General features: G+C 36.4%; 1 protein-coding gene across 5 annotated transcripts in view; it reads right to left on the bottom strand.

The window, feature by feature from the left end:
* PDE1A (phosphodiesterase 1A) overlaps nt 1-26,281 on the bottom strand; it is a 144,967-nt gene that overhangs the window by 88,539 nt on the left and 30,147 nt on the right. The window contains exon 1 of one of the 5 annotated variants that reach the window (XM_085585177.1): nt 15,611-16,084. The exons of the other annotated variants lie outside the window; for them this stretch is intronic. Coding sequence (XP_085441303.1) covers nt 15,611-15,663 — 53 coding nt within the window. The 5' untranslated portion in view covers nt 15,664-16,084. Of the gene's footprint in view, nt 1-15,610; nt 16,085-26,281 lie in introns of those variants that run through there. 5 annotated transcript variants of the gene reach the window in all.

Here is a 26,281-nt window from a genome sequence, read left to right on the forward strand (position 1 = left end):
ATCTTGAACATTGAACAAATTGAAGACAAATAAACAAACAGAACACAAATCACTCTTTCTACAATTGACAGTATGTTTATCTAGCTAGAGCTAAAAAAAAAAATAAATATTTTTGTGAGGCTGCAATGACCTGCTTCATGCTGTCAGACAGAAGTTTGGGACCAAAGACAGTTTTACTTACCATAAACCATTGTTTGTGTATTTGCAAAAGAACTAAGTAAAACAAAACGTTTCCTATTTGGACCTGATATGGCACATATGGTATTTCCTGATGCAATTAGTATCTGTCTGGTCAAATTTCAGGTTTGGCAATATGGGAACATTCTGGATTTTCATAAAGCTGTTATGAAACTGATAGAGTGGTAGTCCTTGTAGGAGGTCTTTTGTTACTTTGCCAGAAGTATTTCATATGGATTTGTATCAGATACAGTTAATATCTGCAAATGACATATTGGAATAAAGTGCACAGGAATTGGTACCAGAAGATGCTTGGTACTTCCACACCAATGCAGTAAGACTGCTCCAGTGAAGGGCCAGAGATGATTGTGGATCAAAGTACCTCTCATACAAGGACAACTGCAGAGCCTGCCTAGGTATTTTTGACATCATGTTCCCTCTAATGATGAAGTTCTAACTTTCAATATCCTTGCCATCACTTTGGAATCTTTAATGTTCATCATAAATGCTTGTATTATTTTCAGTAAACTGCAATCCTTAAGGAACTGTCTCAAATGCTGAAGAATGTTAGGTATGTGTTTCAATAGATGTGACAATCTAGTGAATCAGCACAAAGGGTCTTCAGTGATGTTCTGCTTGCAAGCTGAGCATTATTTATAAAGGACTTAAAACTCCCTCAGGCTCTCATGAAATTAGTCTGTGAATTCAGTTTTGGAGTTTATAGAAAAATTACATTTGGACTTTTACATATGGATGGGATTTAAACTACTTTTGTTTAGACTTCTTGCTCATTGCTTCTTCCACCAGATACTCCAGAAGAGGACAAATATAAGAACTGCTCACATGAAGGCCCACACTAATGGCAAGCTGCTCTCTTGGAGATTGCTGGGAAGGAATATGTTGCTTGCCAACTGAGTTTCTCTGTGTTCAAGAATTCTTCACCGATGGGTAAAGCTATCCATCGAGGCACAGCTGTGTGCAATACATCCAGCATTGTAAGGATTTTCCTGGACAGCTTCCACATAGATGTCAAGCAACTTTTCTCATGAGATTGGAAGGATTTTTAATCATCTGGGATAAAAGAGTATGATTAAAGGATGGCAGGCTCAGCTGGTGCTGACAAATATACTGGCATCTGCTGTACCTCCTCCTGAAAATTCTTTTCCAAGGGAACCAGATCAGTAACAGACTGAGCAATAGGGGGAATAAATATGTATTTCATGGTCTTTGTGGTGAAACCTTATGGAATTTTGAGATATCCCTCTTGAAGAGCTGAGGCCCAGACAGAAGGTTCCCTGTAAGCAGGAAATTAAGAATGTCTGTGGCAGGGAACTTCAGAGAGACATGATCCATGTGGTTTGAAGTGTAGAATCTCTCTGTTGCCTTGTGAATCTGATGAGCATTGCAGTAAACCTAGTTCTTTTGGAAGGCACCAAGGTAGACACCAAGAAAATGCAGAAGGAAGTCCAATGTCACTTTGTCTTACAAATCTGTCTTGACTGTCACATAGTGTTAGAAGGCTGGATAATAAATTCCATTAAAACTATTTACTGATAAGTACATATTTGCTTTTAACTAATACATTAATTTTAATCACTATTTTAATTACTAAAATGTGATCAAAAAATCACATCATTAAAATGCCAGGAGATTTCATAAATTACTTAGAACAATCAGCACAGTTTAAACCACGCCTTATCATTAAAGTTTGCAATTGTTCAAATCTTCCCTCTATCTGATTTATGGAAGAGGTTTCTTATACATTATGGAAGCGCCTTAATTGTCATAGCATAAGATAATCACAAAGTCATCTGTTGCTGACTCCTGAAAGAATCACAAAGCTAAGCTTGAAAATAGTTATTTAGCCCAGTGATTGAGACATCAGCATGGCAGCCATGTTATATCAGGTCAGATCATTTGAACTAAGTAATTTTGTTTAATTGAATAAATTTAATAGACCTATTTTTTTTAAGCTTTCAGTTAAACAGATAAATATTCACATGTAGTCTTCCATAAGTATCATGAGGGATGCCATGCAAAAATGAATTATCTGAATATTGTACATAAAGGGATTAAAGTACTATTTTGGACATATAACAAGGGAATTTTAAGTAGATGTAGAAGTGATATACCTCTGCATCTGATCCTGGGGGGGTCAAAACTGGTACACAGATATCCAACCAGGTGTTCATAATTCAACAAAGATTTTGAAAACTGGCCACACAACTAGAGAGAAAATCCATTAATATAATGCCTTAGAGTAAAATTTCTTCATATATATATACATATATATCTACACACACACATATATATATGTATATATACACATATAAAATAGAGAAGTCTGCAGTATTTAGGTAAGGGGCAAAAACTCAGAAGGAGATGTATTTCCACCTAGCAAAGTTATAAAAGTTGATGAATCAAGCTTAAATCAGAGAAAAGAGTACTAGAGTTGTCTTTGTAACAAAAATAATTAAGCATTAAAATAATTATGGTAGAATCTTTATGGCTAATCATTTTACCTTTTCTCCCCTTTTAGAAGATATTATTTACCTAGTAATTGTTACTGGATCTGAAATAGAGATTTATTCTGAGTGACTATATGTACTCTATTAGCATGAAGTCAAGACAGGTAAATCTCTTTTACCTGTTATCTATTTTACCTGTTATAACCTGAGTTATCCCTTTTGTTTATAAATGCATTATTAAAAATATTTTGCATCAATGCAAAAATTAAATCAAACAAGTATTTGCTTATAAGTAAATTACTATACAATCATTCAACCATTCCTAATTGTCATTTGCCTGCTTTTTTCAGTTGTAAATTTCTACATAAAAAATGATTAAGTGATATTTCTCTTAGAAAAGAAGTTATTATTTCTCTTAGAACAGTGAAAATCTCTAAAGTCATTTGTCATTTTTTAAAATTACTGCACACTGTGAAATTGTAACATTCAGATTCCTTCTGCAGTGTATCACCTGATATTGAAGTACTGCACCACATATATGACAAAGGTAATATTAACAATTGTGCACTATTTCTGAATTGGTCTTCACACAGAGCAGTACCAGTCTCGAGAATTATGTGGCATCTGTCCCAGAAGCTGGGCGAAAGCTTCTGCAGAGCTACATGGTAAAGCTTTAAAATTAAACTATTCACATTAAAGAAATGTTATTTTGCAAACTGATTCAACAGCTGTTGCATATACCATACTTACTCAAACTTCTGATTACATGCCCTTAAAGAGAATAGTTTATGGATATGTCCAGGTTGCTAACTAACTTGCTTCTAACTTCTTCATGCCATACAAATATGGCATTAATTAGTGCATTGGCTGAGAAAACTCAAATTGTAGAAGCAAAACCACTACACTTTTTTATATTTAAATGCAATTTGATTATCATTCCATGTACTGCAGACATCTTAATGTTGGGGTTTTTTCCCACTGGTAGGAGAATCAAAGTAGAAATAACTCTGTGTTCAATACAAATCAGTGTTGATCAAAATGTTTATTTGCCTTGCATGAACTGATACCATGAAACCCTGTGTCAAGAGTTGTCAACCCTAAGAGACTGTGTTTTCTTATGCACAGTTTCCTCAATGTCATTAGACTTATAATGATTTCTAATGGGCACAGTATTTGCAGAATTACATTTTTAGTTAAGTAAAGAAACATCTTGAAGGAAAAAATAGGATTCTAGAGAAATCAAGCCCCTTTACCAAACCAGTTTGCAAGTTTCTGTAAGAGCTTATTTGGCAACTTCTGAAGGCCACTTCACATAGAAGTTTCAGACATCTGTGCTGCAGCCTACAAAATACATTAATGGATCTGTTCAGGACCTGCACAACATCTTGATACAGTGATGATAGCAATCCAGTTAATCCAGTTGCTCTATAATCTGTGAATATTCACTTCACAAAAAAAGGAGAGTTTCACGTATTAATACCTCTCCTCCTCTTGTTTTAAACCAGTCCATGTAGAACAGCAGGTGTGCTTTTAAACATCTAAACAAAAAGAATTTGCAATGTAGTTTGTATTTCACTTAATTTCATAAGACACTTCTCCAGACTGTGTTCAGCATGGTCAATTAATTTTGTTTTCACTTCTACATTTAATCACAGCTTATTTACCAGCAGAATACATGCAAATTTGCAATTAGTGTCTTAGCCCACACTAAGTTTAGCTGTAGTCACATTCCATCTTTAAATGAGAGGTGATAACTCCTGGCTTCATTGCCCATGTGAGCAGTTCTTACAGTGCCAAGTCAAACATTAATTTCAACCTCCTTTGGCAAGTATTTAAACTAATTTATTTGACTGCACTATAATGAAGAACTTACTGCTGCTACTGGGTTCTCTCTGGGAGATAATTCCAAACAGCGAAGACACAGTAAGCACCATATTGTCTTCCCAGTCTTTTGACTGGAGAATTGGTTCTACCTTTTAGCTTATGCTCAGTATGCAGCCCTGATTTATTTTCTCTATCTGGTTGGTGAGATTTAGTACATACATAATGCATGATATAAGGTATGCTTAGACATTACTGTGGTCTTCAGGTCACAATAATCTGGCATGCAGTAGGAACCTAATGAATCTGAGACAAACTGAAATGGCCTGCTGAATTCACCTATTGATAATAGTCACAGAGGCAGGTCTTTCCATTGCTATTTCAAATGCTACAGATGAAACAAATCACAGTGGTGGAAAGCGAGATGATGCCAACACCACCACTACCCCTTCAGTTTGCATCTGCTAAGCCTTAGCCCATAAAACCACCTTGACACTGCGGACATCCACCCTGATGCTAACAACCAGAACCTGTGTTCCTGCCAAAGAAAGCTGGCCACAACTACCACTCAGTCTAGGAAATGTCCACCAAGGAAGTCCCTCCACAGTTCAGGAGAGCAGCAGGAGGGCGTGTTTCAGTGTGACATCTCCCAGAACTATGGACTTCATCAAGATGAATACAAAGCATGGATTGAGGAAATTAGCTAACTAGTGAAGACTGCAGTTGTATCAATATCCACATAAGACTGCCTACTCATGTCAGTGTTCTGCCTTCACTGCAAGTCAAAACACCCAAGATCCCAAATCTTCTAGTAAGAGGAGTGATTCCTGCTGGTGAGAAAATTCACACCTCACACTTCTGCTAGGAGGAGTTTTTGCAAGGCAGTGGTCAAAATGTTCTTCTGCCTGAGGCACGTGGTCCATTCTCACTTGGTGCTGCTCACCCTTGGTCCCTGCTGCTGGCACTGCCAGACACAGTCCTCAAAGCCATGAAGCAAACAGAGCACAGCAAGCATTCTATCTCCTATAAAGGCCCACAAGGGATAGATAAATATGCAGACAAATGGTGTCAGACAAAGAGAATGGAAATATATAGAGCCACTACCACAGAGACCAAATAATGAAGCAAATTTACAAAGCATTGCCAAGATGAGGAACTGCAGAAAATGCCAAAAGCACAGAAAGATAATGAGATCAGAGCTCTGAGGATTTTTTTAATAAAATAACGTGGCAGAGCACATTTTTCGACACAACTAGTTGTTTCAAGAAGTAGAGACACTTACAGAGGGAAAGAAATGATGGGCCATTATTTCAGTTTTATGCACAATAATAAAAATATCATAGGAAAGTGCAAACAAATTCTGCTTAAAATGATGAAATCTTGGAGCCTAAAGTTATAGAAAGAGGAAGGAGAAAGGAAGGAGTAGAAGCAACAGAGTGAGAATAGGAATTAAATCAGAAAAGCTGGGGCATAAAATGAATGAAACTAACATGGACTCGCATAGACAAAACCTGATGAAATTCACTATGACATAATTGAGGAATTAGCTGAATTGCTCCGTCATTAGTTAGAGCTTCACAAACTAATAGGGAGACTGTATTAGAGGGCTGAGGAAAGGCACATATATTTGGGGAGGTAAAGAAGCACATGGGAAACGTCTCTCTCTTTACCTGTGATTCACTGAAAGAAAAAAATCTCATAGCTAATAAATCCATTTATAAGACATACATGTTTAAAACATAATAAAATACAGCCAAAAGTAATTTTCCCAAAGTGAATCATGCCAAAATGCTTCTATTTTCTTCTTTGCTAGACTAACTGGTCTAATGTGTAAGGAGGAAGTGCTCATGTAATATACTGATTTCAATAAAGCCTTTCCTGTTGTCCTCATGAGACACTCTCATAAAGAAAGAAAGGAAATAGTACTTGATGAAGTTACCTAAGATAAGGATATGTCTCTGGGTGAATAAATAATTAGCAATGGTTCACTGCCTAAGAAGAAGCTATCATAAGACCCAGCTCAGATCCATTGCATATTCTATTAAATAAAGAAATAAAGCTCAGTGGTAAGAGATTATGGAAGCTACAAGAATGGATAAAGTTTCAAGAATACAGGAGGTTAGGTAAATATTTCATTTGGAGTAACATTTTTCATCACAAAACATAACATTTAATATAGACAATTAAAAAATATTTTATAAAGACGATGGAAGCAATGGATGAGGCAGCAACCATGCAGAAAACAATGTGGAAAGCATATTGAGAATGGTTACATGAGTAAGAAATTATGATAACACAAAAATGAAAGTCTTAGCAAGGTGATTTAACAAAGAGCTGTGTTACAATAGCACATACTATTTCTCCACTACCTATGCTCTAGTTTGTTTGTCCAACCACTCTCTGGGTGAAGAACCTTCATCTAAAATCCATCCTAAACCTTCCAATGTCCAACACAACTTCAGGCCATTCTCTCAGGTCCTGTCACTGTCACTACAGTGCAGATACCAGTGTTTGCCCCTCCTCTTCCCCTCACAAGGAAGTTGTAGCTGCAGAGAAGTCACCCTCAGACTCCCCTTCTGGAGGCCAAACACACCAAGTGACCTCAGTCACTGCTCATACCCCTGGACCCTTCCCACCCTCATGGCCCTCCTTTGGACACTGTCTGACAACTTTGTACCTATTTAATATTGTGGGTCCCAAAATTGCTCCCAGCACCGGAGGTGAGGCTGCCCCAGCACAGAGCAGAGCGGAGCAGAGCAATCCCCTCCCTTGCCTGGCTGCAGATGCTGTGCCTGATGCCCCCAGGACACGCCTGGCCCTTCTGGCTGCCAGGGCACTGCTGGCTCGTGCTCCCCACTGACCAGGACCCCCAGGTCCCTTTCCATGTGCTGCTCCCCAGTCTCTCACTTCCCTGCCTGTCCTACAGCCAGGGCTGCCCTGGCCCTGCTGAAGAGTACTGAAGAACTGGGTTCATTTTCTCAAGCAAAGAGATGACTGAAAGCAGAGAGGTACACATGGAAAAAGTTCTTATTATGAAGTTGATGAGAAACCACTCCTTCATGCACTGCAGAAACAAACATTTCACACTGGGCATGTTTTTCAGCCTATCTCACTGTGCACGGATAGCGAGAGAATACGCAGAGAAGCTGAGTCAGGAGGTAGAAGCAATCAGAAGCAGAATAGAATTCAGCCTGGGCCAAGACAGACTTCAGGATTCCTAAGGAAACTTTTATGTAGTCTGGTTTTACATCAGGTAATAGAATCATTAAAGCCGTTTTTCACATTCCAGGAGGATGGAATGTAAAAAGGGAAACCCAGCAACAAAACAGTACATTTTAATTTAGGCCCTGAAGGGACAATCATTCTGGCTGGATCAGTGTTGTTGAAAATATAAAATCTATATACATTTTTATGGGAACACGGTAATTTGTTTCTGCTCAAAACAACACCAAAATACTGTTAATTATTTGGAAACAATAACTCAGTTATTGAGGTATAATATTAGTTTAATTTTCACTTTAATGAAGCATGTTATAACACTGAAATCTTTTCTCCATTATTTTGTTTCACAACACTTTAAAAATTCCTTGTAATTGTCCATTATCAATAGAGAAGGTTACTGCAATACCTTAGTTTTACACCAATTCATTTTACCTGTTTTGCATAAAACAAAATTCCAGTCTGTGTCTATGCAAAGCCACAAGAAAACACTTCTAGTTTACAAATGAGATGTTAACAGGACCTGTTCTAGTGGTGAAAAGTAAATTTTCTAAAATTAGGGGATACATAATTCAATAAAGATGAGCTCAGCACAAAATGTTTCTGAGTTAATGCCACCAGGAAATCAAATTAATTTTCTCCAAAAGTACAAACATTTGCACATAAATCCCATAACAATCACCATGACATATCAAGAGGAACATTCTTTAAGGTGTGAACATTGGCTGAAAGCTTTTGAGCTCCAGCAAGCAGAATGGCAGGACTCAAGAACAGAATCATAGAATAAAATAATCATTTAGGTTAGAAAAGACCTTTGAGATCACTGAGTCTAATTGTAAACATAACACTGCCAAGTCCCACTACACCATGCCCCAAGCGCCACATTTTCAGATTCAGGCTTAATTTCTGTGTTGGGCAATGTGTCAAACACTAGATGAAGATCTGGATGAAAGCCATCTATCACCATTTCTGGTGATCAGGAAATTGCTTCACCTAATTTTTGCAAGCTGAAGAAAACCCACAATCCCCCAGAATCCACTTAGTGAATGGATTTTTCAGATCCCTTAAAGTACCTTGAAAATCAGACATTTTTTACAACAAGAAATATTACAAAGCTCACTCATGCCAATTGAAAAATGGCTCAGCAACCAATCTTGTAATGTCTCTTGAATTCATCATTATCAAGAAAAGTTTGCTTAGAAATATTACAAAACAGCACACCAGCAGTATCCCAAACAGACCATCAGGCCAACATGAAATCGTCAATACATTTCAACAGTGTTACTCTCTGTACTCTACCTATAGATAATATGGAGTAATTATCACAATTTATGCTTTAGTGTATTATGGGATGAGTAAGAATGTAAAACTGAAAATGACCACATTCTCATTAATTTCTTTGTCAGCTCACCCCCTGCTTTTCTTTACATTTCCACATTACTCATTCCCTTCTTATTTTAATTTTCCTTCAATTTCATTTTTCTCTTTTCATTTTTTCTCACCTCCTTTTTTTTGGCCTCACATTATTTCTATAAAGTTTCTCATCATTCTCCCTTTCTTAATTCCAAAAATTCCTACCCAACTTCTCAGTGTTACTCTCCCACTAAAGTCACTGATTTTCATATTTACATATTCACCACAGTCATCAAGATTAATTATGATGCTGACATCCTATATTTAAGATTCTGACTTTCATCTGCAGGTCTGGGAGTGTCTGCAAGGTCCATCTAGAGTGAAAGGTCCAGATAACAGCAGTTGTTAAAACAGAAGCATGAGTGTAAACACATGTGAAAATGGGATACACAAATCTCTGTGAAAGAGAGTTCTCACAAACACCCTACTTTGAAGAGAATAATAAAATGTCAGTCACACTAAACATTATGAATTATAAAGAAATTTCTGACTTGGAAAAAACAATATAGATGAAGTACAGAAATGTGAAGCAGCAGGAAGAGACCTTGGAGTGGAAACAGCAGTACTCAGAACCTGGTCTGACACCCGCAGAAATTACCCTGCAGTCACTGCACCCCTGCATTGGTGCAAGTTTCTGGGGCACCCCAGTGGCTCCCAAGGCAGCAGTGGGCATGTCAGCACTGACAAAACCATGTCTCCATTGCAAGATTTGTGGAGGTAAGGAAATGAGATTTTTCAGACTTGACTTGTTAATGCCATGCCCCATCTTCTGACTTGTCCCCTTTTCTGTGTCCATTCCCATGTCCTTTCCCACTTACCATCACCAGCTATTTCTTCAGCCTTTCTCAAGACCCACGTCTCTCCCCTTCCCACTTCCAGTATGCAGTGATCATGTCTCTTCAAAGCCAGCTCTTTCATTTGTAACTGTGAAATGATCTTCACCTTCAGCACCAGCTACGTGCTACCACCTACTGCAGAAACTGATGCTTTGGGAAAGCAGAACTGGGTACTCTTACCAGGTGATTTAAACCTATGACTTTCCAGAAAAGAATAATGCAAGCAAGGAGTGAAAATCAATCTCTCCCACCAAACTGAAGGCTACAAGGTCTGTGAAATAGGAGTGTCTCTAACCTTTTGCTACAGCTCCTTTTCCTATCAGCTTGAAAATACTAATCACTTTGACTCTGCAGTGGGCCACTACTTTTCATCATATTTATTTACAGTTTATCTTCTTCACACATGGGCTTTGTCCCAAGGAAGTGAAAAACACAGCATAACAGAGTTATTTTATGGCTTTCAGGTCTGACTAAACAGATTTCTAAAAGAAAAGTATAAAAAAATTTCCTTGCCAAGGAAGAAATTTTATTCAGCCTCAGATCTCAAGAGAATTACTTTTTTACACAAACCTTTTTCTCATTGGAATTTATAACTCAGCTGTTACTGCCATTTAAAAAAAAATATTGACAGTGTCAATCAACACAACTATATCATATTTTGGGGTATTTACCCATCAGTATAGCCATTAAAGCTACACAGGAAGAAATAGAAAGGAGCACATGTGCAGAAAATACACCATCACTAGCAGGATGGCCGTGGCTTTGAACTATGTGAATGTTTGAAAAGCTGCAGCAAAGTTTGTCATTAGGGCAAGGGACAATCAAGAAACAGACTATGATTTCAGGGTCTTCTTGTGTTTTTATATTCCAGCCTTTCCTTAGAGCATGAAATAAACGACAACTGCATCTTTTCTTCCCTGCCCACCTTCCTCCTACACCACAGGAATAAACTGTCATTCATTAAACTAATATGCTATATTAATTTACAATTAAGCTATCACCAGGAATAATTATGTATAAGGTATATGCACCATAACTGCAGTGCACAATTTGATATAAACCTCTCAAAGTTTCCTATACATGTTTGTTCCCTACACAAAGTATAAAGATAACAATTTGGAACACTTGAAGGCTGCTAAAAATAAAGGGAGAAAATATACCTTTTTTAAATAAACTTCTAAGCAGCTACAGTGTACAACTTTCTATGCTGCCCGCAGGTATTTGTTTACTAAGTTGCTTCTTCTTCATCTGTTATTCTGAATTGGAACCTTTCAACAGACACAAACTGAAAAGGTGCCAACAGCAGCTATACCCATGCAAAATACAAATATGCCTGTTCAGTACATACTATATTGACACCAGAGCATGGAGAGAGCATAACTCACAAAAAAGAAAAAAAAAAAAATCTGTTACCACAGTATAAAGATACATGTCTTGTACTTGGTAAAACTCTTGAATATTTCAAGCACTCAGGAGAGGAAAGGAATTTTAAAAAAGGAAAGAAGGAGAAGCCAAGTAAGGGTATTACTCTGATGGTTATTTTTTGCTAGGAATGACATGTTAGTATATTTTTTCAAGAAGAAGAGACTCTCAGACAAAACCTTTAAATGCCCAGATGTTGCAGAATATTTTCTTATTATTTACTCGATTTTTCTTACTCCACAAATTACAGCAGCATAAACATTTTATGTTAATCAGGTGTCTGTAAACAATATTCTGTACAATACATAATCACCTATGTGCTCTATAGTGGTGTAGAAATAGTGCTGGAATAGTTTCTGCCAGTTGATTACAGTAGACAACAGCATTTAGCATTTACAATCAATCTTAGTGTAAAATAAAATAATGAATCAGCTACATATATTTTGTGTGACTAGAGACCAAAGGACTGGACTGGGGCATTTATTTCTTAGTGAAGGAGAATTCAAAGTTCCAGAGAGACCCAGTGTAGTTAATTGCAGTTAATACAACACTTGTAAATGCAGAAGAGCGAAGGTGCTGGAACAGCAGCAGCCTTACGAGGAGCTCTTCTCACATGCAGACACCAGAGAGAAGGTGACACCAGAGCTCCCTGAGGAGCAGGAAAACTGATGGGTTTCACCTTATTCTCTCTCTGGCTTTCAGCACAATCAGCTCCTATTTTCCTGTTCCTCTTGCTCAAAGGGATAACCCTTGATCCAATATTGCATGAAACCACAGAAAATGTGCAGAACAAAAGAGAAAATGTGTGGAACAAAATTTCGAAGCCAACGCATTAATACTTCTTAAACACACTAAGAGCCTTAAATGAAAGACATTACACAGCAAGAACAAATTCTCTGTTATTATCCAGCTGTCACTGATTTGGAAATCTCAAAGCCCATGGGTTTCTTGAACTATTTCCTGGCTTTTGTGGACCCTACCAAGGCAAAGACACCCAAAGAACAACTATCTTGTGACATTCTGATCCTTTTGCTTCTATTTACAGACAAGACCAGGAAGGCCTAAGTCATACAACCCAACCCATTCCCTAAAGACCGAAACAGAATGCAGAAAAATGTTAGCTTCAGTATAAATTTTGATTAATGACCATATAGATTCATATTTTAACAGTATTCATGGAAATTTGAGCACTGGAACATCTATTATGTCATCTAATCTGTGCAGTGGACAGAGAAGGATTTGTTCCCTAAAGTGTATTTCATATGGCTTTATCCAGTCCAATTTTAAATGTAGGAGCCATGAGGCTCCCATTGCTTTCTTTGAGATAGCTGATTTGTTTACTGTTTGAATTAATTTCACCATATCCAGTCACATCAAATATGCTCAAGATGCTGTTCTTAATAAAAATATGGAATGTCCTCAGTAATTTATGTTAGCATTAAAATAGCCAGTGAATATCCAAGCTACATATTCTGTTGAAATATATCTTTGCATATAGCAGATTCTTCCTTTGATATTAATGAATGCAGGAATCTGTAAGTATTTGGCAGTCTTTTCTGATGCAATTAAAAATGTTTATCCTAATTGATGTCCTTTAGTACTTTAGTAATCATTTCAATGGGATTCATGAGCCTGGGTTTTTTTTACACAGTTCTATTTCTGAATTAATTTCATTATTTCCAAGCACTGCTGGCTACCAAGTATTTAACATTACATTTAGTTCCTACTACTTTTATATTTTTATTTCTTCATGAATTCAGAACTTGCAAAAAATTCATAAGAGTCAGAAATATCTTTTTGGCATTGAGTTTCCCATCTTGACACATAATACCCACCCCACTCTTATGTAGAGTATTGCTAGTATTGGAAGGATTATTTGGAATAAATACTTTAATTTTTACATTACTGGAAAAGCAACAAATGAAAGTCAGATCAACTGTAAATGCAACTTTGCTAAGTAGGAAGGTACTTATAGGTAGTTAATGAATTCTAACTTAATACCCAAGAAAGATGTATTTTTAAAGAGTAACTATAATTAGTGTTGACCATTATGAAAACACTGCTAAAGAAAAATATATATCAAACTTTGGATTTTTTTTCTCTTATTTTCAAAGAAAAATTGGATAGACTACTGATGCAGTTACCTTAATGTAAGATTTGTACCCAGTAAAGCCATTTTGCTTATGTGGACAAAAAAAAAATCACAGGATTCAAAGGACTGAGATTAAATCTTCACAATTCTGCATGAGAACACTTTTTTCACTAGGGAAATATTTTCCAAAGTTATAAGGAAAAAGAACACGCATCAAAAAAACAGCTCTTTAGTATAGGATAGCATCTGTATTTACTGTACATGATACAATCTTTATGACATACGGAGATTGTTTTTCTGTTTGAGTCACCTAAAATATTATGCTGGTCTCGACCTTGGAAACATTTCTTAAGCATTTACTGTAGTATTACAGAGATCTTTTGCCAGAAGAGTCACTGCAGAGCCACGGACTCTTTGGGGGCTTTCCATATTAGGGGTTTTCTCACTCTGGATTAAGCATGCCAACAGTATTTAGTTGCCGTTCTGTATTTAGAACTGATTTGATAGAATGGATTTTGGTAAGAAATGTTGAAGCTTCTTGTATTTCATTGACTTAGGTTCACTCCCACAAGATAATTTAGGGAAACATCCGTTAAGAAAGCTGTTGCAAACTGTACAGTACTACACCAGCTACAGCTGATTTCTATAGCATATTACCAATGCATTTATTCACCCACAATTCTAATGGCCCCAAAAGACTGTGAAGAATGTGCATTTCAATTTTTTTTTTAAATTACAGCTTATAGGTTAATTATAACAGATCCTTGAAAATAGTTACTGATATTTAAACTATTACATTCCATTAAACTATTAACTTAAATAAAAATATATCACTTGAGGAAAATATCAAACGTCTCTTAATTGCCAATCAAAAGTTTTCTGTGAAATAACTTTTTAGCTCCTCTTTATTGAAGTGTAGAATGCTTAATTTAATTTATTATATAAATTGCATAGCAGATACACACAGGAGATTCAAATTTAAGGTCAACAGTTATGTCATTTCACTTCCATAGTAACCTTCTAGTGTCCAGAATCTCCTTCTGCCCTGCAACTGTAATAGTACTGAAACATTTCTCCACATCTAAGGTTAGTTGAACATAATCCTGGCATGACTACCTGTCTGAATTTACTCTGGAGCTGCAATGCCAACTGTTACTGCACTCCCATCATATATGACATCAGTAATGGTGATCCAATAAATAAAAATTCCTGTATTTACTCTGGGACCATGTATAATCTTATATTTATTTGTCATATCAACATTGTGGTTACAATACCCTACTGATGTCACCCAGTAAGAGTTGGGTTTTGTTGAAGCTGTCACCAGCCGTAAAAAGAAGTGTGAACTATTGAAGATGCATTTAATTTTCCAGCCACTGCATCCTTATTCCTAGCAGCTTGAGAAATGTTATTTCCCACTCAAGGTAATTTGGCCTGAAGCTAGGAGCTGACAAAAGAAAGAAAGGAATCCCCTGCACAAGTAAACTAGATCTAATCTGGATCTGTAAAGGAACACTACAATTTACTTTAAAATATAATCAGAAAGATTTTTCAGAGATCAAACTAATATACAGAGGATGCTTTGAAGAATCACCTCACTAAAATTCCAACTTCTCCAACTCTTTAAACTTGAACCCTTACTATTAGAAGTGTCTTACAGATCATTTAGACTTTAAGCACTTGCCTGCACATCCCAGCAAGCAGGCTACTTTACTCTGAAAGGTGTATCATTTCAAGTATTAAAACTCTGCCATCCAGACAAAACTAGCTAAACCAGCCAAGAACCATGTTCCACTTTTAAAGTTTTATAATTCCAGAATACACTGAGGGGCTTTGGAGCTGTAGGAAAACAGAACACACAAAAAAGTTTTCAAAAGCTACTCTGCCTCTCTTTCATAATAAAGACAATCCCACACAAAACTTTAGAGAATGCAGAGGACAGAGAGAAGAAGAAAAATAACTTTTATAAAGTCTCAGTATAAGTGTAAAAAATTAAATTCTGAGAACCAAAATCACCTTATATGTTACGAGGCTATGCAATATTAAATCCTTTATCTTCAACAACTTTTTGTGCGCTTGCATACAAACTTTAAGTTAACAAATAGGACTAGAGAGTAAAGTTAATAATATTTTCAGTTCAAAGTAATAATAGCATCACTTACCTAAAGATTGGTCTATGGAGATGCTTTTTCTTGATTGTAACACAATCATCCATTTAAAATGGGGAAAAAGACTTCTTCCAGCAAATAACTCCAAAAAAATCCAGGGAGTAATCAGGAAATTTGTTCTTAGCTACTGTGCTGCAGAGAGCACACAGAATGGTATTTTGGTGCTGGGGGAAGCCTCCCTCCCTCTTTCTGACAGTGGAGCAGAAAAGGGCCATAGAGGCCACATTAGCCAGGCACGGCCGTGCGCTACCAAACCGGGCAGGCTAAGCACAACTGGAGTCAAGTTGGTCGAAGCGAAGAACTGCACTGGATTCCTTTCAACCGTGCAAAAAAAGGGGGGAGCTCTGCCAAGTGCTACCCAGGTAAAAATTTGTTAGATTCTCCCAGCCATGAGAGCACTTTTTACACATACTGGTCAAAGTCTTAAATGCAGAGTCACTCTCTCTCTCTCTCTCTCTCTCTCTCTCTAAAACACACTGTTCCGAGGCTCAACTTTTTTTTCTTCAAAATAAAAGTTGTGCAGCTGTTTCAGCATTCCCATGTGAGTACCTTCAGAAAATTTCCTCTGGTAAAAAAAACTGTATACAAATTAATGAAGACGGATGGATCTAGTCTGTAAGGCTGGCTCTACTTCAAGAGATTGTAATTATTTTACAATCTGGCTTTTATTCACTCTGGATGATGTGTGGATATAACTATGCAAATTAAAGCACTGCTCATAATTTTTAGCATACATAACCTAATGACCTAGAATTGGCTGAAGCAGAATGCGGTGTTTGCAGCTGGTAGGACCACAACTACATGAAACAAACCAAAGCTACCTCAGTGAGGAAAACAAAATGACCAAGTTCAGATAGTGTCAGTAGCAAACTGTTACTGTTTGCAAGATAATATTTCAACATAGATCCAAACTGAAAATCTTGCTCTGACATCACGCTGACATAAATCAGGAAGAATTCAACCGCAGCGAGCACAGGCTGTAAACAAAGCCATAAAGCAGAAGCGGCTGACCATGGTTCTCAGTGAAGTCACGCGGGCTTCAGGTGAGACACAATTGCCCACGCACGTCAGAGGGCTCATAACAATCCTGTGCTGGCACAGGTCTTGTTGGGAAACATGGAACCCAGCCAGAGGAGCAGCAAACCAGCAGCAAGGCAGCACCACATGTGCAGCTGCACACCCTGGAACCGTGTGCCCCCTTCCTGCTGAGGGAGGGAAGGTCCTGCCACAGGTTCTGCTCGACACCCAGCGCTGGAGCTCCCTTGTGGCTCCATTCCTGCCAAGCACTCGGTGTGTACGAGGTGGAGTGCCTGACACGGGCCAAGTAGGATCAGGATGGTTGGGATCCTTCTGCAATTGCATTAGTAGTTGGGGAGAGTGGAGAAAAGGGGCAGATTTATCCAGTTAATTGCATCACGCTGACAATATCAAAGTTTGAGGCTAGATAAGGAACTAGGATGTGTCTTAGGCTGTATATGACCATGAAAGGTCCCGTTACTTTATGCTGAAATTATTATTCAATTAACAGTATCTTCATGAAATAACTCTATATAGCAGAGAGATAACACATACTCTATTAGCATGTATTTTCACAAAAGAAAACCCAGGAGTTAGGTGGGTTTTATTGAAAAAAGTAAAGTCTCTTCCTAGAGGTAAAATATACAGGGCTTTACAATAGAGTCATGGTGTCAAGTTTTGTTAGCCTGAAAGGACACAGTAAGTGATCGCCACACCATATAAAACCATATCTTCTTAACACAGCCATGGAGCAACTATCTAAACAAAAAATTATCAGACTGTCATCAGCAGTTATTTTATGTAGTTCAGTTTCACCTCCCCGACTATTTCTAGTCCTCTGAGAAGTAGTGAGAAATACATCTTCACCAGGAAAACAACTACCTGTGTCAGACTGCAAGACCTTGAAGGATCTGAAGATCTTTATTCAACAAAATGCAGTGTTCAGAGTGTTGTCATATTTTTCAAGACCTTCATCTAGTCATCATCTTATTCGTTCTTCTCTGCCAAGATTTACTATTTCCTTCATACAGTTTTCTTACTCTGGGTTTCAGCATTTCAAAATAATTTGCTACTTTTTGATGTGTGCTCATTCACAAAGCTAAAGATCACAAAGAAATTTCCCTTTTCTTTCTGTTTCACATTATGTGCATATATTGCTATACTTCTGCTATTTAGAGAGATTTTCTGTAGCTCAGGGTAAAAATCCAAAAAGTTACAAGGAAGAAAAAAAATTTTCCAAATTCTCAATGAAAGTTGTACCAAATATGTTTCCACTGAACTCCCAAACCTTTTATCTAGCAGTTTTATTGGTCTTGAAAGTACCAAACATCTTAAAAGTAAATTTTTCTGGCCCAACTTCTACGTACATTATACTTCATGGGACTTTCATTCAAGAATAGTTAAAAAAAGTACTATTAATAGGAAATGATAATGTAACTTGACTTTCATTGCACTGGTTTTCATCTTGCAAAGAGCCATTTTTGACCATTTTTTTCATTCAACATAGCAACTACCCACTGATTTGTTTAAAGTATTCAGAAATCACTTCGACATGTTAAATAAGTATATACACAAGCCCTTTGACAAAGGGCATTTCAGAAACATGTGGTAGATTAACTGGACTCAGACCTGAAGCCTGAGTCCCCCTGGGAAAATAACATGTATAAATTTCCCCATTCTGTGCGGATAGCAGATTTGAAGCATATTGGAGTAATATTACTCCAATCTGTAGGCTATATGTACTCCAAATTGTAGGCTGTGCTGGACCTGATACACAGAATGTGCTGAAGAGGCGCACTTTAATCATAATGAGGAAGTGTAATTATAATGAGCTTTTCCTTGAAAGCATTATTCTAATTTTTAAATGTCCTCTTTACACAAGCTTCATTATATTTCTTACTTCAAGCTAATCTTTTTAGGATTAACTAGAATGGTAAAAATCTATTTAAATTGTGCTCTAGATATATCTTGTTTAATTTTCCAACACTGGAAAACATCAAAATCAAACATCAAGTATAAAACATCTAAATTATTTTTTCTTAATTTATTTTCCAATTATTGCTGTTATTGTTTGTCCATCACAACTAATGGCCACTGATCTACATGATACAAGTTATTGTATTTCATGTCCCATGCATATGTTAATGTGAGCAAAGACTTTTTGAACCAAAACCTTGTAATACACACACAGAACCTGAGCTTTCCAAACTTCAATATATATAGTGATAGTTAAGTAATTTGATATTTAACACTATGTCTCAGAGCCTGTTCTAATGACACATATTTCTTATTAATCTGTATCTCTGCCAGAGTCTAGAAATGCAATTATTTCTCCTACTTTGATTTCAAAGCTGTGGGCAATTAAGATGGCAAAATTAAGAACCAGTAATCTGTATGTGTCAGGCACTTGATGCTTTCTACTTTCTAGCTAAAATGCCTTCTGGCTATGAAGATATATGTAAACATTGGTGGTTGGGGTTAAGGCCTCTTCTACTTCTGTAGAAAGACACATAAGTGGAAGAATCAACAGAAAGGGGAGAAAAAGAAATTATGAAGGCATGATCAACAACATGTATGAAAAATAAATTACTTTTATAAAAATGCTGGAATATCAGGGAGAAAATAACTGGGAAACTGTCTGTAAGAGTAGTAATTCTGTCAAAGTAGAAAGATAATCTATCTAAGCAGCTTGCTGTCTCAAGGCCAGCACTATTCAATGTTTTCTTCAATGGTTTGGATGAAGAAAGGAGATATTCCAAAATTATAAGCCAGTAATATTTTCTGAATGTCCTTGGCAAGCTGCAGAAATGTTCAGAGGAAAAAAAAAAAAAAAAAGAGGCTATAAAAAATACCAAGCTGTACATACACAATAATCTGCAGGACAAGGGGCCATTGGCTCAGCAGCATTTCTTCAGAAAATGCCTTGGAAGCAGCAGAGAACAGTACACTAAACAATCACACTCTTAGGCAAAACTAAGCATTACTCTGGGAGATATAAAAAGGAGTACTGTCCAGAAGAGCAACCCACCACTCTCTGTGTTCCCAAGGCTCACCTGGAGCATTGTTTCTTGCTTTGAGGCAACACAGTCCAGCAGAGACATACAGGACTAAACCTTGACAAAACAGCAATTTAGAAAGCATCTCATGAGTAAAGACAGAAGGTCACACTACATAGCCTAAGGAAAAGGAAAAGAAAACCTAATTAAAAATATTTCAGAATATAAATATGGCTGTGTAATTTATGAAAACAGACTGTTTTCCCTACCCCTGTGGTCAAGAAATAAAATATCTCATGGGGGTGTAAGTTGTGGTAATAAAGATTCAGTGTGGTAATAAGGTTGTGGTAATAAAGATTGCTTTTTAATGGAAAGTAATAAGGACATTAATTGCTAAAGGAATCTGTTCTTGAAAACATGAGTAGCTTTCTAAGCATAGCTTTTTAAAAAGCTATATAAGCATGTGTCAGAAATTATCAGCCTTGATTTGGATGAGAATATAGATCAAATAATCTCTAAATACATCATCCAACCTCATAGTTCCAAAATTCTTTGGTAACCAACTGCTATTATCAGCTTCTAACTGAACCTTCTAATTAGTTTGGGATTTTAATGTGCATTAAACCATTTATCAGTTAGCTGTAGCGCTTACCCTTTTTAATCTTGTTCACCACTTTGCAAACCTTTTTGCCACTTAATCCAAATTTTGAACTTTGGTCCTTAATTCTGTCAACAAAGAGTGACACTTAAAGGTTTAATCCATTAAACACAATTTCTGTTTTGCTTCTGTAAGTATGGGGTCAGATGTTTCCCCATATCGCTCACAACCAACAAGAGAACAAGTGGAGAGTTAAGTTTTGTACATCCATTTTCTGCACTAATAAAGTGGTTCAAAAAAACCCCAGCATATGTCTATGTTTCTCTCCTTACAGCTTTGAAACATAAAAATCTAGAGCAGAATTTATGAAAAGAATGCTATCTTACTTTTCAGTACAATACCTTGTGCCAGTTTACTGGTTAGGAAACTTGTAAATAAAAGACTAAGTAAAGCATGAAGAGAAAACATTTTATAGCAAAAAGGCAACATACCTTGTTCAACCAATCCCTAACAAGATTTTTATTCAAGTATTTCTAAACTTGCTGGAATAAAGACTGTGTACAGACTAACAGTTCAAACTCGGTGCATAAGAAACCAGAGGGGATTATGTGAAATATCTCTACACCATCAGTGTCAGTTCAACAAGAAGGTCTTCCAAGGCTCTTTACAAGACAGAATAGCTTCCAGAACCTTCCCTTCCCTTCTAAAGAGAGGGATAAGCCTCTCAACATGCCTTTTACCAGCTTCCAGTCTCCATGGACAATCTCCAAATCTGTCTATAGCAATCTAATAAAATTGCCCAGGTGTCTGATGTCCCCAGAAACAGTTTAATTGCTAAAGGAGATGCTGTGACTGCTTGCCATGCAAAAAGTAATTTTATCACAAGCATGTCATGCTTGATAAATAACACTACCTACTAGAACTGTGTTTGTGTAATGGCTTAGGAGCTGAATTATTGTTACCCCCATTCTTCATATTCCTTGGCACAATTCATCCTCTTAGGGATCAGGCTGAGTGGTTTTTCACCCAACTGTTACACCAGGTTTGCATTAATCTCGCTGCACTCTGAGCAGTGTAGGACACTCTCAATTGGTTTCCTCACATCGACGTCAGCAAAACCCACTCTAAAACTTCACCTAATGACTTCTCCAAGCTTGAGAAACCAGACAGAACTAAAGAGAATTGTGACTCATTCGGAATGCAGATAGAAGAGTTTGCAAATGTCATTGGATCTATTGTAGTATGCATGCTAAAACTCTGTGAAAAGAGTTATGTAGGCCTTTAAGTTCTGCTTTCCCTTTTTACCTTTCCTAAGTAAAATGAATTGTAAATTAAATTCTAAAATAAAATACTCGTATTCTCTCTTACTTTCCCTGTTTATATGCACACACAAACTGAGTAGAGACTTACGTCAATGCCGTCATGCAGGAGATTAATTTCTCTGCTAAGACTTTCCTGCTCAGACTGGAACACAGGAACTTGGCTTAAGAAGCTTCCCAGTGCTTTACTTGTGCTTTTATATTTTACTGCATCATAAAAGTCCCAGTAAAACTCAAGCAAATAACAACAAAAAAAAAACCAAAACAAAACAAACAAAACAAAAAAAAACCCACAAAAAAAACCACCAAAAAAAAAAAAAAAAAACAAAAAAAAAACCCAAAAAAAACCCAAAACAAACCAGCTTATTGGAACATTACTTTTTCTGATTAATAAAATTCTTCTGAAGAATCTGACCAGTTTCACAGCTGTATTTGATTGGATTCTACCTATTAGGACTTTATACTCGGCCTCTCCAGTTAAGGGAAAGTGGGGGATGAGAAGGACAGCAAGGGAAGGGAAATTAGAAGAAAGAAATTCCTTTGGGATATATGATGCTAAACTAGCACTGAGATACACAAGTCAAAACATGGCATTCTTTGGTTTTGAGCCAGTGCAATATTATTATTGGCCACAGTTGATGGAATTTCAGTCTGTATCAGAAAACACAGTAACTGATGTGCCATGTGTTTTCTAAATGTATACATATAATGGCAACTATACATAGACAATTGAGCAACCACTAACTAAGCATACTGTTGCTCTTTAGGATGGAAAAGGGTTATTAAATCCTCAGAACTTAGTACAGATGGGCTGCACAAAATCAAGCAAAAAGATAATTGCTAAACACTTTAAAGGTAGTGATTAAAATATATGTCAGGATAACTGTTTGTTACAATATTTAAAGATTGAAAAAAAAAGTTTAGAAGTCCAAGATTGTCCAGAAAGGAAGACATGACTAACTGTGTCATATGTTCAGCATGGCTATTGGACAATGTCAAAATCATGACCAAAAGAATTCCTGCTGAATTGAGGTTTCTCATGAAAAATACATGGACACTTAATAGGAAGAGGCTATTCTAAAAGGATTTAGAAGATATATGATAGACTGCATCAATTGTCTCTACATACAACAGTTCTCATCTGAATGTCTGGAACAAAGAGGCAAGAATCTATCATTAGCTACCTCTTCACTACACAGTTTTTTCTTTGTAAGTCACATTCAAATCTGTGTAGGTGGCAGAGTTTGAAAACCTAATTTTTTTTTAATTGTAGGTTTTGAAAATATTTTGCTCTATCTTTCATCATGGTCTCCAAGATCATGTATTTCAAAGCTTTCTGAAACTTACTTCATCAAAATTGGTTAAAACACCCTGGTCTTTTTGGTTTTCATCATCATATTACTGACATCCAGTTTGACTGACACAGAAACTATCTGCAAGTATAAACCCTTGCACTTTCCTAGGGGATTAGAAGTATCTGGGACTTGTTGCAATATCTCTTCTATCAGCTAATTGTTCTTTGCTCCCATTGCCATTGGGTAGGTACAAAAAAAGTTGACACAACCAAAACACTACAGTTGATTACAAATAATCTTATAAAACTATTTCTCTTTGCATTCAGATTGTGAAAAATTGCTTTTAAATAACAGTTTCCCCACAGATGTCTTGAAATCTAATATTTATCATTTATAAGTCTTACAAATAGTGATAAATGAAATTCTGAGTTCAGCTCTATCCTCAGATATCTAATATGGCCATAGACAAGAATCATCTCGTACATGACTCAGAAATCTATTATTCTAAGACAATAACGTCTTGATCAGTCTTAACTTTCTATTACAAAGATATTCACAAAATTTAATGCATACAGTAATGATCTAAGTTTTTTTCTTCCTATCTAGATTCTATTATGGCCTTTGCAATACACAGTACTTTCTTCCTAAGATAGAAAGACACACACAATTTTTTATTCTCCTTTTACTATATTACCTATATTATTTTCCTCCTTATCCCAGCTCACCTTCCCCCCCAGCACCCCACACACTTCTTCCCAAGTCTATTCACTATGATGATGTTCTTCTAAACATGCCAAGTATATGTGCACTCATGAGAGAAGATTAGCAGGAAGTTTATCTGTTCTAGCAAAACTTTTCAGAGACTAAGAAGAAAACTCACTGTTATTTGGCAACAGCACTTCCAGAGAAGAAAAGCAACAAGCAAAGGAGAAATGTAGAATTGTATATATCAAATAGTTTTCTCTCTCCTACCTCCTAAATTTCATTCTTAGAATGACCAAATTATGTTAAAGAAGGCTCTGCTGCTAATTGCAGTCTAGGCATGAGAAAACTCTGAAACTATTTCAAATGAACTGGTAATGATCCTCAAGAAGGGTCCCCTAGTGTGTTCATGTTCAGGACTCCTTAGGATAAATTTTGACAGTCAGATAATATACAGTGAGTTTGTCAGTATAGCACTTATTTAGTCAACAAATTTTAAAAATAAAAATGGTGCTTGAAAGTAATTCAATGCTCACAGTTTTCATCAAGGATCAAAAGTTAGTCAGAAATATAAAACAAAAAGAACCTGAGAGAATGTGAAACACACCAAACATAACAGTTTATAAACAAGAAATGACTTATGATTTCCTACTGTCTGCCTAGATTTTTTTCACTTTCCCCTCTTCATGGAAGTACATGCTTTTTATTAATGCATTTAAAATCCCATTTCAGAAAAATTAATCTCAAAACTTTACTAGAGCTACAAGCCTAACCAAAATTTGAACACACATTCATTTTATACCCTACTCTGTCTGAATTCAAGGCTGAGGCAGACTAATTTTGCTACTTAAATTCTCTAAGATGTTTGAATGTGGGTACAATGTAGCTGACTTCATTACCAGTGCAATTATTTTCCATATTAATTTGGTGTATATGTAATGGGCTATGCTCCCAGCCCCAGAGAATGAGCTGTTGTGATTATCTACTAAAAAGACAAGGTACTCACCAGGGCATTGTTAAACTCCTTGTGTATCATCAGTGTCTACCTAGACCAAATAATGAGTTACAATTTTTCATACAAAATTTTAAAATTGAACTAAAAGCAACAAAGAACAGCATTTCTAATATAATCTGTGCAATTATGTCTTTTATAGAATTATTACACCTTGTGAGTTACTCCTGAATGGCAAGCTAAACCACAATATTCAGTAAGAAAAAGGTTTTCCAGTGTTTAATCATGTCTTGGCAACAGCTGAAAAATAAGTTTTAATAAGATGTAGATTAAAAATTACTGCTATATAATGTTTTATGTTATCTGAAGACAGATAACAGAGTGTATTTTTGTCCTTCCAAAAGGTGTCAGTTCTGTAACTCTTTTTAGAATTTTATCATTCATCTCATTCCCTAATGGAAAGATAAACTGATTTTCTTCACACTCCATCTCAGTTTTTTCTTGAAACCTATCAAAAAACATGCTAAGTTGTTTTATTTGATCTGATTCTGGGCTATGTTGTGTGGGTACCTTCTGACTACAATCATATACCATCAAGCAGGAATTTGAACTAAACCACTGAACCACAATTCAGATTAATATCATTAATGCTAAGTTGCAAGATTCTATTGTTGTGTCCCAGGAGATTCAAGGTTCCCCTGTAAACACACTGAAATATTGTGCACTTCCATGATTTACTTTTAACAAATTCTCATGACAAAATAAAAAGTTGCCATTGCACTGTCTAATACAGTGGTCATTTTGACATTAATTTCTTCTTTGGCAAGTGCATTTTGCACCAGTGTTTGTTTGCTTTCTTCTACCTAACAAATTTTTGACCACAGTAATTAACTTTTATGAGTAATAAAATCAGCTCTCCCCTAATATTGAATATTTTCTTGTTAATATAAAATACATATTCTCAACAGCTTTTGAATACCACTGCCATGAGCATAGTAAGTCTCCTTTGTTATGCAGATTATTGTCAAGCAGTAAAGTATAATGAAACTAATTTAAAATTAATTATATAAATTGCCAAGCATCAGATTTTTAATTATCTTGTTGCAGAATTCATAAATTAGCAGGAAGATCCATACAGTGAATAAAGTTTTCTGCCTCTATCCTGACAAGACAAGGTAGAACTGGGATAATTTTGTCCAAGATAACAACATCCTATCCAGTCAAACAGTGTGTAACAGATACTACCATGTGTATCCCAAACTGACCTTTTCTCTGAAGCCCAGTGGGGTGCCATAGGGAATGTCAAGAATTTAGCAACTCTGTTATTATCTTATTTTTTCCACTGCTCTATGCTTTTGAATATTCAGAGCAGACCGCTTGGCAAAAGAAGCAAATTTATGCATATAGAAAAAACAATATAAGACATACTGGTCACAATGGCTGCAGCTGAGCACAAGTAACACCATGAATTCACGGAATCATCATAGAACAGTTTAGGTGGAAAAAGACCTTTAAGGTCATTGAGTCCACCTGTAAACTTAACACTGCTAAGTCCAGCATTAAACAATGTCAATAAACACTGCATCTTAATGTCTTTTAAATTCCTCCAGGGATGGTGATTCCACCACTTCCCTGGGCAGCCTATTCCAAACTTTGATAACCCTTTCAGTGAAGAAACTTTTCCTAATATTCAATCTAAACCACCCGTGACACAACTTGAGGCCATTTCATCTTATTGAGGACTAGGCTTGTTACTTGGGAGGAGAGACCAAAACCCACCCCACCA

Source organism: Lonchura striata, chromosome 7, assembly GCF_050655825.1.
Source record: "Lonchura striata isolate lonStrDom1 chromosome 7, ASM5065582v1, whole genome shotgun sequence".
In the NCBI taxonomy this organism is placed as follows: Eukaryota; Metazoa; Chordata; class Aves; order Passeriformes; family Estrildidae; genus Lonchura; species Lonchura striata.